Raw genomic sequence first — 13,132 nt, 5'->3', positions numbered from 1 at the left:
AGAAAGATGGAAGAAGATGCATTATGAAAACGCTGACCAAAACAGCAGTGGTGTGCCTGGATTAGTATCAGACAAAATCCACATGAAGGCAAGAAGTGAAAAGGAGAGGCGAAGAGAAATAGTTCATAATAATGACAAGGTCAGTTCAACAGGAAGGTAAAACAATCCTAAATTTGTAGGCATCTGACAAAATAGCCCCAAAATACGTACAGCAGAAACTGACATAACTAAGAAAAAAATACATGTTCATGATCATAGCTAGAACTGTTCACAGGCCTCTCTCAGTAACTGAGAAACCAGGCTTAAACAAGTCAGTCAGTCAGGGTACAGGAGCTTTGAGCAACAGGATTAGTCAGTGTCGCCTGACACACACAAAACAATGTACCCAACAACCCAAAATACATTCTTCTCAAGTGCACAGCCTACATCTACCAAAACATATCCTGCGGCAGGCCACCGGGCAAGGCTTCACAGTTTCAAAGGACGGTGATCACAACGGACACGCTCTGATCAACAACCAGGAGAGCACCTTGGAAGCTGAGCCCCAAGCCCAGTTAAACCTTCAAGGGAGACCCTTACCACCAACGCTGGCTGAGCTGCTCCGACTCCTGCCCTCAGGCGTGAGAAATGGCAAACGTCTGCTGCTCCAGCTGCTGGGCCGCAACAGGTCACTGACACCTTTCTAGCTTCCTGAATGGAAACCTTAGATGATCAATTTCACACCCTCCTTCTTCTCTAATACGTGGGTTTGGAAGTGATGCATTTCTCTCCAAGCACCAGTTAAACTCTCGGAAAGTAGGAAGTGCAGGGCGCAGAGGCCCATGAGACAGAAGACAAACAGCAAATCCAGTGAAGCCAAAACCTGGGGCTTCTGGAAAAGAGGGACAAAATTGATAAATCCATAGTAAGAATGATGAAGAACACCAGGTCAAGAATAAAAGAGGGGACATTATTACAGATCCTAAAGATACTGAAAATAAGAGGAACTTTATGCTGATACATTGCACAACTTGGATGAAATGAGGAAACTCACTGAAAACCATATTTACCAAAATTAACACAAAAAGAAACAAAGTCTGAATAGTCTCACCTCTGTTACAGAAATCAAACCAAAGATGTTTTCAAGATCCAATCAAACACTCAGCACAAGAGACGAAGTCACACAGAATCTCCACAGCCTGGGCAGACAGCGTGAAATAAGGCTGATCTATGATGGGGAGGTCTGTGGACCCCGCTGTGTCCCTGGGGAGGCTGACTGGTAGCAACCAGGAGGGGGTCAAGGCTGAAAGGAGGACCCTGTAGCCGGGCAGGGAGCAGGGGAAAGGAAGGCCTGTCGCTGGGCAGGGAGCAGGGTAACCACTCTTCCGAAGCCCTTTTTGGCTGTCACCCCTCCCTCCTAGCCAAAGGTGGTGCTGCAGGGACTTCCGGCTTGGCGGGAATCGGGTGACCTGGTATCCTCTCCTACCCTCAAATAAGTGAATGAAAGCTGTAAGCTGCGAGGACTTTTGTAACAAGGGCTCCAGGACAGGAGAGAGGCAGGTGCCTGAGCATGAGCATTCTGTCACGTGGCTTGGCAGGAACCTGCAGAAAGAAGGGAAGGCGAGACCACATGCTCACAGTGTCCTTTCTTTTAGTACGGCTGAAATCTTCCACAGCCTCAGGAGAGGAACGTGGACCTGTCTAAGGAAAACAACAGGCTGCGTGAAATCAGCCCTAAGGGTAACACTGAACCTGGGCTCTTCCGGCCACCACACAGGAGGCGACGCCCGGGAAAGAAGACTGAGCGGCTCCTGTCTGAAGACGTCTCCATCAGTCCAGCCACCTGGTGTCACTGGTGTCTGCGAACATTTCCTGATTCTTCATATTTTGTGTTAAAAAATGTATTTTGAGGCTGTGCCGCTGGCAGGCCAAGAGAAAGGTTTCCAGTGAGGGCCGCCCATCGACGGTCTTTGTTCAAGGTTAATCCCAATTTCAGCTTCAATACTTCATCCTGTAGCTCTGTGGCCTTGTGGGAGACAAGGAGGGAAGACGTTAGAAAGGCTGGCAGGACTTAGGGCGTCACTACGTCTCTGGCTCAGATTCCACATGGGGCCCAGGCCATGTGGGCGTGAGCAGAGCCAGCCCCGCTCCCCCGGGGCCCCTGCAAGCCGCATCATGGCACAGTCCCCCCTGCAATGGGGCCCAGCAGCCTACTTCCAGCCAGCTCCCAGGCCTTCTACCTCATGAGGACACCACCCTTTGCAGGCACACACATGGCCACTCATCCTGGTGTCCCCACAGCCCCACCCAGGTGTCCTGTGCAGACGCAGGTCAATGGATGAACAGAGACTCAGGACATCATCCTAAGGGCAAAGGGAAGGCTGATGCCACACCCCGGGCAGTGTGTTGGCAAGCATCCCCACAGCCATGACCGCACCTTAGAGCCGTAACTGTCCTGGGAAGCAGATGGGGCCACAACTGCCACCCCCACCCCACAGACACAGAAGCTGTGGATCAGGGGCTCCTACAGGAGAAGGAACTTGCCGAGTGTGAAACCAGGGGCAGGCTTTCTGTTCCAAACCTCATAGTCCACGGCCAATCCCCTGGGCAGAACAAGGTGAGGCTGAGGAGGGCACTGCGGGGGGCCGTCAGGTGGAGAAACTGAGGAGGGAATCTTCCTGTTCCTGCCCCTCAGGCCCTCTGCAGAGTCCCAACCTCCTCACTCCAAGCACAGGAGCCCTGGGCCACCCAGCTCCCCTCTCCCTCCCCAGCTTGCCTTGCTGGGGGCACAGGTTGGACACTACCGCCAGTGCAGGTCCCGGGAGACCCCTGCAGCCTCCCTGCCCCATACAGACATAATCACAGCAGGTCCCTGGAACCACTGCACCCCCCACCATGCAGCCAGATCACAACAGGTCCCCGGAGACCCCTGTGGCCTCCCCCCACCCCCTACAGCCATAATCACAGCAGGTCCCCGGAGACCCCTGTAGTCTCCCCTCTCCATACAGCCATAATCACAGCAGATCCCCGGAGACCCCTGTAGCCTCCCGCCTCATACAGCCATATCACAACAGGTCCCTGGAGACCCCTGCAGCCTCCCCCACCACCCCATACAGCCATAATCACAGCAGGTCCCTGGAGACCCCTGCAGCCTCCCCCACCACCCCATACAGCCATAATCACAGCAGGTCCCTGGAGACCCCTGCAGCCTCCCCCACCACCCCATACAGCCATAATCACAGCAGGTCCCTGGAGACCCCTGCAGCCTCCCCCACCACCCCATACAGCCATAATCACAGCAGGTCCCTGGAGACCCCTGCAGCCTCCCCCACCCCCCATATCGTAACTGTGGCCTAGAGCAGCACTCATGGCTTCCGGCTCTGCGACTTGGTCAATATTACTTGTTACTGACCCAGTAAGCAGTCATTGATAACGTTTTTTGCTTCCCATAGAAACTTGTATTCCCTGTGGCATTCATAACTGCCTCATTTTAAAATGTTTACTTTGTTTTCTACATCTGTCATTACATCCTCTCAAACTGCAAACCTCTCTCGACATCCTCCTCCACTGGCCAAGTCTCAGACTGACCTGGTCTCTCTGGGGAGACCCCCACCAGGCTCCTCTCACAGCAAGGGGTGGCTGGGGGCTTCTGGGTCAGCTCCCTTTCTTCTGGAACTCTTACCTTCCTCTCTCAGCATCTACTCCCTTGTTTTGATAGGACAAATTCTACAGTAGCTTCTGGAGAAAGACTCTCTAGATGGGAAGCAGCATTTTGAGTCTTTGCGTGTCTGAAAACGTCTTATTGTGTGATGACCCCCGACCTTGTAATCGGAGTACCGAATCCCGGCGCCTGCTGAGGGCAGTGCCATCACCGTGACCAGCTCCCTCCCAGTGCCTGGTTCTGTGTGGGCCTCTCTCCCCGCCCTCCCTGGAATCTCCGGGGGTCCGTCCTGCTCTGGTTCAGGATGCTGAGCCATGGTGCCAGCACGTGTGGGCCCTTCTAGCAGGAAGCATGTTGGTTCCTTTGTGAAGAGCCCTCCTGCACCCTCTCCCTCTGTCTGCTCTCATCTCTCCTGCTGGAACCTGCTGGAACCTGCCAGAACCTGCCGGATGCTTCGCTCTGCTCGGGTCGTCCTCTAACTTCCTTTCCTCTTGTCTCATCTGTTTCCCACCTCCCCTTCCTGGGGGATTTATTCATCTACTAATTTAATTTTTAAAAATTTTTGCCACATATTAAACTTTGCCTTGGGAGTTCTTCTGGGTTACCTGAGTGTTCACTTTCTACAACAGCTTGCTGGGTTTCATGGCAGCAGACTTGTCTATTCCTACGGGGGGATTTTAATTCTGGCCTGTCATTTTTAAGTGTCCCCTAATGTCCACATCCGTCCGAAGCTCGCTCCCCAGCCGGCTGGCTTTGGCCTCTCCCTCACCTTGGGGCTTCCCTCAACAGCTGAGGAACCTCTCGTGACTGAGGCCCTGGAACAAGGCTGAGATCGGGGTGTCGGTGGCGGGCTGCTGGCTGCTCAGTGCAGGCTGGGGCTGTCTGGGGGACGCCCAGGTGGCTTCTGTCTTGGTTGGCTGATATCTCAGACAGCGCCAAGGAGCTGGCCAGCCCTCCTGGTCGGTTGTGCACCTGACCTTCTGCAGGGATCTTTAGGCTAAACATGGCTGCTGTCACCACTGTGGTGCCTGGTTGGTCAGCTTATCTAGAGGCAGCCCTGGCTCCTGCTGGGTAAGCTGGAGGAGTCAGTGGGCTGGGCAGAGTAGGGAAGCAGACCCAGGGCCCTGGCATGACCTGTATAGACTCCGCTTCCTTTTTTTTTTTTTGAAATGGAGTTTTGCTCTTGTTGCCCAGGCTGGAGTGTGATGACGCCATCTCAGCTCACTGCAACCTCTGCCTCCTGGGTTCAAGCGATTCTCCTGCCTTTGTCTCCCGCGTAGCTGGGATTACAGGTGCACACCACTGTGCCCGGCTAATTTTTTGTATTTTTAGTAGAGACGGGGTTTCACCATGTTGGCCAGGCTGGTCTCAAAACTCCTGACCTCAGGTGATTCACCTGCCTCGGCCTCCCAAAGTGCTTGGATTGCAGGCATGCGCCACCGCACCCCGACCCCCATTTCCAATCCTTCTGTGGTTGGTTTTGTCTTCCTGTGCTTTCCAGGCTCTGGGGCTGCATCACTGTGCATCTTTGCTGGCATTTTGCTGGGCAGGCCCTTCACGCTGCACCACTAGGGGGCTTCCTTCGTGCAAAATCGCGCTGGCCTCCATGTGTGCGAGGACAAGGGCTCACCTGCCAGCCCCCAGACGACAGCAGCTGAGACCAGGTGGAGCAGTACGTCTGAGAGGACAGCACCCCCACCAGAGACAGACTCCTGCACACTGGCTCTGCAGCCCTGGACCACGGCCTCCACCTGAGGGCTGAGGTGGCTGCCCCTGCTCCGGCCATCATGTTTGCATTCCAGCCAGGAAGGGAAGGGACAAAGCTCAGGAAGTTCACACTCATCTTCTGCTCACATCCTGCCGGCCGGAACAGAGTCACAGGCCCATGTCTGGCTGCAAGGGAGGCTGAGAAACGTGCCCATTTGTGGGGCAGCCTGTGCCCAGGAGAGACGTGGGGCTCTATTATTACAGGAAAGACCCTGGGGAGGGGGAGCCTCCTGACAAGCGGGCAGGCTCCTCTCCATTTCCTCATCCTGAGGAGTGAAGGTCGTTTTTGCTCCCTCTCCTGTCATTCTGGTGGCTTCTGGGCAGAGTGGAGATAAGCCTATGTGCAGAATGGGCCGTGTTGACCTGGAAGGGCCACGTCTGTTGGCTGGTTTGTTTTCAGCATCTCCTTTTCATCCCTCTGGGCTTTCTTCTCTCTCTGCCCGGACCCGTCCACCCTGGTCCTCTAATCAAATGCAAGCTCCTGGCTCATGGGCTGGACTCCAGCCCCTCCTACTTCCCCCATTTGGCATCCCCTTCTCCCACAGGCCAGGCTCCCGGGTGCATGGGGGGGTTCTCCCGACACACGCCATGCCACGGAGGACTCCTTGCTAGCGCCACGCCATGCGCGGCACTGTGCAGATGCCTTGAAGGAAACACGAGGAGCCGGGGAAGAAGCCGGGAAAATGAGACCCTCTGCTTCTAGAGACGCAGTGTGAACTTAGATGGTTCTCTGCCTGGGACATGCCAACTGTCTCACGCACATGCGTGCCCGCCTCCATACAGCAGGCTGGTGGGCCACACAGCCACGGAGCCAGGACTCGTCTCTAATGCTGCTGCAGGGTTTGCTCAGGCCCTGCTCTAAGGAAAGACACACTCTTCTGGCAAAGCCCGAGACTTCACCTGCAGGGAGGGCCGGCATGATCGTCTCACCAGGATTATACAAATAGGTTCCCTACTGAGTCTAAAGAACACAGTACTTTCTTTTTTGCTAGTGGGCCTGTGTAGACAGCAGAAAAAGGGAGGGTCATTTGAAATGGACTGAGCCTACAGGAGGTCCAGGTGCTCAGAAGGCAAATTTCAGAAAAAACCATAATTAAGATCTTTTCCTAAAAATGAGGCCATCAGGTGGCACGGATGCCTGCCATGCTATTCTGGTCTGTCTCAGAGGGCCCCTTCTCCCCTGGCCCACCCACCCGGCCCTCTGTGAGAGGCAGTGGGACAGAGGAGAAGGATGGCTGGAGCTTGTGGACAGCCAACACCACCTGTCTCAACACAATTCACCTCCTCTAGGGCAGGATCAGCTGCTTCCCAGCTCATTCTTGGGAGTTTTAAAACCCCTTCCTCTGGCTCTCCCAAGCCAGGACTGAAATGAAGGGACCCACCTCATGGGCATCCTCTGGGCTCAAGTGCTGCAGGGAGCCTGTCATGGAAAGTTAGCGGGTGTTTATGTCCCTGTCTCCTGGGCAGGGTGACATAGCACATCCCTCCCTGGATCTTGACAGTAACTTGGAGTTGGGCACACAACAGGAGCCGGTGCTGGTGACCTGAACCCTTCATCAGGAACTTCACATGACTTTTTTTTAATCACAGAAAAACACGAGACAGGCATTAAAGCACAAGGCGAATTCTGTGGCAATTCATGTCTCCAAGAAGACATTGCAGTATTTGGACCTTGGCTTTGCATTCAGACATACCCAGGTTGGACTGAAAGCTCCACCATTTACAGTGTCACCGTGGGGCCAGTTACGGCACCTCCGTGAGTCTCAGTTTTCTGACCTGTGAAATGGGTGGCACCACCTTCCTCCTAAGGTGGTATGAAAGTCAATGAAGAGACAGGCGTGGCCTGGGGTAGGCATTTGAGATCAACCGCCACAGTGTCCTTCTGGGTCATTCTCTTTTGTCTCACGGCCCCCCTTCTCTGCATGTAACCAGGGTGGGGGAGCACAGGAGAACAGTGGGGGACACAAGAGCCAGCTCTCAGGTTTCAGATTTCCAAGCAGACTTTAAAAAACCCGGACTTGATTTTTTTAGAGCAGCCTTCATCCCACACTGGAGCGGCACACTCGATGCATGCACATGGACACACTGTTACCACCACCCAGAGTCCACAGTCGACATGCAGGCTCATGTGTGGGGTGGCACAGTCTGTGGCATCATCACATGGACCCAACCATACAGCATCATGAAGAGTAGTTTTACTGCCCTAAAACCCTTTGTGTTCCGCTGATTCACCCCTCAATACCCTACTACCTCACCCGGGCCACCACGATCCTTTCACCATCTCCATCTGTGTGCGGCCTTTTCACGCTGGCATGTCGGCTCCCGCGTGTCTTCTCATTGCTGATGGCTCGTTTCCTTTCAGTGCTAAGCAACGTTCCACTATCTGGATGTTCCAGTTTATCCAGTCACCTGCTGAAGGACACCTTGGGTGCTTCCAAGTTTTGGCAATTATGAAAAAAGCTGCTATGTCTGTGTGCAGGTTTTGGTGTAGACATAAGTTTTCACCTCCTTTGGGTAAACACCAAGGAGTGTGATTACTGGATTGTATGATAAGAGTGTGATTAATTTTGTAAGAAACTGTCAAACTGTCTTCCAAAGTGGCTGTACCATTTTATATTCCCAACAATTAATGAGTGTTCCTGTTGCTCCACATCCTCACCAGCATTTGGTGGTGTTTTAGATTTTTTGCGTGGTGAATCTCCTTGTCTTAACTTGCATTTCTGATGACACACAATGTGAAGCTTCTTTTCACATGCTGATCTGCCATCCATGCGTCTTCTTTGATGAGGTGTCTCTGCAGATTCTTGGCCCATTTTTTTATTGGCTTGTTTGCTCCTTTTTGTTGAGTTTTTCAGAGTTCTCGGTATATTTTAGATAACAGTCCTTTATCAGGTGTATCTTTTCCAAATATTGTCTCCCAGTCTATGGTCTGTCTTATCCTTTTGGCAGTGTCTTACATAGAACAGAAGTTTTTGATTGTAATGAAGCCCAGCTTATCAATTATTTCTGTCATGGATCTTGCTTTTGGTGTTGTATTTAAACATCAGCACCATACCCAAGGTCATTTAGGTTTTCTCCTATGTTATCTTGTAAAAGTTGTACGGTAACACATTTTACGTTTAGGTCTATGATCCATTTTGAATTAATTTTTGTGAAGGGTGTGAGGTCTATGTCTAGATTCTTTTTTGTTTTTGGCAGTTGTTCCAGTACCATCTGTTGAAGACTACGCTTTCTCCACTGAGTCGCTTTTGCTCCTCTGTCAAATCAGTTAACTCAGTTAACTATATTTGTGTGGGTCTATTTTGGGGCTCTCTATTCTATTTGTCTATTCTTTTGACAATATCACACTGTTATTGTAGCTTTAGAGTCTTCAAGTTGGGGGGTGTCAGTCCTCTGACTTTGTTTCCCATCAATACTGTGTTGGATATTCTAGGTCTCATCCTCTCCATAAATGCTTTAGAAACAGTTTGTCAATATTCACAAAATAATTTGCTCAGATTATGATTGGGAATGCATTAAACCTAAAGTTGGGAAGAACTGACTACCAACAATATTGAGTCTTCCTATCCATGAACATGGAATATCTGTCCATTTATTCAGTTATTTCATTAAAGTTTTGTCGCTTTCCTCATATAGATTTTGTATACATTTTGTTAGATTTTTACTTAGTACCATTTTTTTTGGTGCTAATTTAAATGTTATGTTTTAATCTTAAATTCCACTTGTTAATTGCTGGTACATAGGAAGGTGACTGAGTTATGTATATTAACCTTGTATCCTGTAACCTTTTCTATAATCACTTATTAGTTTCAGGAAATTTTTGTCAATTCTTTCGGATTTCCTACATAGATAATCATGTCATCTGAGAATAAAGACAATTTTATTTCTTGTTTCTCAATCTGTACACCTTTTATTTCCTTCTCGTCTTCTTGAACTAGCTAAGAGTTCCAGCATGAGTCTGAAAAGCAGTAGTGAGAGGGAATATCTTTGCCTTGCTCCTGATCTTAGTGGAAAAGCTTCTAGTTTCTTGCCATTAAGAATAATGTTAGCTGTAGGTCTTTTCTGGATGTTCTTTAACAAGTTGAGGAAGTTCCCAGCTTATCCTAGTTTGCTGAGAGTTTTTATCATGATAGGTGTTATATTTTGTCAGATGCTTTTTCTGCATCTATTGATAAAACCAACTGATTTTTCTTGTTTAGCTTACTGATGTGATGAATTGCATTGTCTGATTTTTGAATGTTGAATTAGGGTGTGTGATTGCTTTTACACATTGCTGGATTTGATTTCTGAATGTTGAGAATTTTTGCATCTACATTCATGAGTGATATTGGTCTACACTTTTCCTTTCTTGTAATATCTTTGTATGGTTTTGGTATTAAGAGTAATGCTGGCCTCAGAGAATGAGCTAAAAAGTTTTCTCTCTGTTTCTATCTTCTGGAAGAGATTATCGAGAATTGGTATAGTTTCTTCCTTAAACCTTAAATGTTTGGTAGAATTCACCAGTGAACCCTTCTGGGCCTGTGATTTCTGTTTTGGAAGGTAATTAATTATTGATTAAATTCCTGTAATAGATACGAGCATATTCATTTCTTCTGTAAGTTTTGGCAGATGTTGTCTTTCAAGGGATTCATCTATTTCACTAAATGTATCAAATCTGTGGCTAGAGTTGTTCATAATACCAAATCGACTTCTCTGTCCATAATGTGAAATGATGGGTTAAGACACAGATGTTTTGCAGCCCTAAGAGGCAGGGTTTGGGTGTCCAAGGACAAGGTCATACTCATGAACGACGGATTTAGAAAGAATAAGAGTTTATCTAAAGGCAGATACAAACTCCTTGGGCTGAGGAGGAAAAGAGTCTCAGAAGCGGGGTCCAAGTCAGGTTGGGTGGGGTCTCCATGAAGTGGCTCCACATCCTGCCCTCATGTCTCCTCTCTCCCATCTCCGGCTCTAGGAGAGAGGGAAACAGTGGAAATGGTGGGAGTGGAGCCTGCAGATGGGGTGTGGGGACAGGAAGGCCAGGGCTGCTTCCTCCCCCATGACAGTGCTGCTTGCTCTGGGGGTAGCCCGGATGCAGCCCGCACCAGCCTGACCTGTGTTCGGGCATGGTACACTGACCTGGAAGAGGCCACCAGCCAGGGGCCTTGGGTAGCCTGAGAGGACAGGCCAGCGTTCTTATGGCTGCAAGAAGGGTGGGGACATGGGTATCCAGGTTCACTGCCAGGGACGGCAGCTGTGTCCTTCTACAGCTGGATGGGCTGGCCAGGCAGCAGTTCGGGCAGCAAAGCACTTTCCTTCATTCCTGCGTGTCTCCCACAGCCCAGGATACTCCAAGTACCAGGAGGTAGGCATCAGCGTATGCTGAGTGAATAAACAGCACTGGCGGTGGCTGAGAGGATGGTTAACATTCCAAATATATAGGAGCCACTTCCGTAAGCAGTACTGCTTAGGAGGCTCCTCGTCAGGAGGCCTCGGATCCCCATGAATATCGGCCTTCCTACATAGACACCGAGCATGTCAGCCATGGTCCGGGTGGCCTCAGCCAGACCCCTCTCTGCAGTGACGCCCCTCATGGCCCAGCCCTGGGCCCAGAGCCTGGATCAGCTGGGTGCAAAGCCTCAAGCAAGGATCCCACAGACATGTGGAGAGGACTGGTTCCCGGTCCCTGTCAGCAGGCCACCACTCCTGCCATCAGATTCCCAGTGCTGAGATGCCAAGGCCCGCCATGGGGCCTGGCACATTTGAGGGCTCAGCCCCTCGGCTGAAATGTTTTCCTTCTCATGTGACCAACTGTAATTCTGGGAATTTCTACACCTCATAAGACACATTCCACACAGTCCCACGGTTTTAGAGAGCGCATGCTCTGAAGAGGCACAGTGAGTTCTCTTCATTTTTAATAAAACAATGTTTTAGGCTGTGCACAGTGGCCCAGCACTTTGGGAGGCCAAGGCAGGTGGATCACTTGAGGCCAGGAGTTCGAGACAAGGCTGGCCAACATGGCAAAATCCCATCTCTATTAAAAATACAAAAATTAGCCGGGCATGGTGGTGTACACTTGTCCCAGCTACTCGGGAGGCTGAGGCAGGAGAATCACTTGAACCTGGGAGGTGGAGGCTGCAGTGAGCCGAGATTGTGCCACCACACTCTAGCCTGGGTGACAGAACAAGACTCCGTCTCAAAAAAACAAAAACAAAACAAAACAAAAAACACCCCACACTTTTTTAAACAGAACCAAGAAATCCTTACAATTTCCAGATCCTCGGCAGCCTTCCTCATCTCCTCCAGCGGGGCCTGGCCATGGAATCTTCTCTGCTCATGCATTTGGGGGATGTGCTGTTTTATCTTCTCTTCTAAATTTCCCTCCTGGAGGGCACTGAGAAACAAAGGGCAAAGACGGAAATGACTTGACACATTTACTCTCATCCTAGCAACTCCCGCCGTAACCAGGGAGAAAGCGTGTGTCTTTCTTCCCAGACCAAACAGTGGTCCTGAGGCTCCCGCACACCTGTGCCAGTTACTGTGGAGCTACCCTGGGCCTCCCGGGCACCCACTCTCCTCCAGACTCACACCGGGGGCCTGGGCTGCCTCTCCCATCCCTTCTTCAGTAGTTCAGAAGCTGCCAGAACACACACTATTCTTATTTAAAAACCTTAAATTGATTTAAGATATGACACATTTAGGACACTGCACACTGCGCCACATGAAAGGAAAAGCAGGTTTCTGTTCCCACATGGAATACACGGTTTTCCCAAATCCTTAAACAGACAAACAGAAAAGTGTATTCAATTTTGATTTTAAACATATTTTCTGTTAGCACTGGGGCTCAGGGGTTTGGGGTTCCTTTAATTTTAAAGACAATGACTCAGTGGTAGAAAGAGCCGGGAATCTGCTGCAGGTGAGCTGTGGGGTGGCGGGGTCCACTCCAGTCTGCATGAGTGTGGGGCCCCAGGGTGTGGACGTGGTGTAAGTGTGGGTGTGGAGGTAGATGTAAGTGTGGGTGTGGAGGTAGATGTAAGTGTGGGTGTGTGGGTGTGGAGGTAGATGTAAGTGTGGGTGTAAGTGTGGGTGTGGAGGTAGATGTGTGGGTGTAAGTGTGGGCGTGGAGGTAGATGTGAGTGTGGGTGTGTGTGTGTGGAGGTAGATGTAAGTGTGGGTGTAAGTGTGGGTGTGGAGGTAGATGTAAGTGTGGGTGTAAGTGTGGGTGTGGAGGTAGATGTAAGTGTGGGTGTAAGTGTAGGTGTGGAGGTAGAAGTAAGTGTGGGTGTGGAGGTAGATGTAAGTGTGGATGTAAGTGTGGGTGTGGAGGTAGATGTAAGTGTGGGTGTGGAGGTAGATGTAAGTGTGGGTGTGGAGGTAGATGTGTGGGTGTGGAGGTAGATGTAAGTGTGTGTGTGGAGGTAGATGTAAGTGTGTGTGTGGAGGTAGATGTAAGTGTGGGCGTGGAGGTAGATGTGAGTGTGGGTGTAAGTGTGGGTGTGGAGGTAGATGTAAGTGTGGGTGTGGAGGTAGATGTAAGTGTGGGTGTAAGTGTGGGTGTGGAGGTAGATGTAAGTGTGTGTGTGGAGGTAGATGTAAGTGTGTGTGTGGAGGTAGATGTAAGTGTGGGTGTAAGTGTGGGTGTGGAGGTAGATGTAAGTGTGGGTGTGGAGGTAGATGTAAGTGTGGGTGTAAGTGTGGGTGTGGAGGTAGATGTAAGTGTGGGTGTAAGTGTGGGTGTGGAGGTAG

At 50.5% G+C, this 13,132-nt stretch overlaps 1 protein-coding gene across 1 annotated transcript in view; it reads right to left on the bottom strand.

Annotated features, from left to right (window-relative positions):
* Positions 1–1,613: 1,613 nt before the first annotated feature.
* LRRC27 (leucine rich repeat containing 27) overlaps positions 1,614–13,132 on the bottom strand; it is a gene marked incomplete at its 5' end in the record, with an annotated part of 45,426 nt that continues 33,907 nt past the window's right edge. The window contains 2 exon segments of the mRNA NM_001134214.1: positions 1,614–2,005; positions 11,654–11,780. Of these exon segments, the coding sequence (NP_001127686.1) occupies positions 1,829–2,005; positions 11,654–11,780 (304 nt within the window). The 3' untranslated portion in view covers positions 1,614–1,828.

The sequence above is a fragment of the Pongo abelii genome, chromosome 8 (genome assembly GCF_028885655.2).
Source record: "Pongo abelii isolate AG06213 chromosome 8, NHGRI_mPonAbe1-v2.0_pri, whole genome shotgun sequence".
In the NCBI taxonomy this organism is placed as follows: Eukaryota; Metazoa; Chordata; class Mammalia; order Primates; family Hominidae; genus Pongo; species Pongo abelii.
The sequence above is the reverse complement of the archived record's forward strand: the minus strand, read 5'-3'. Positions and strand labels throughout refer to the sequence as shown.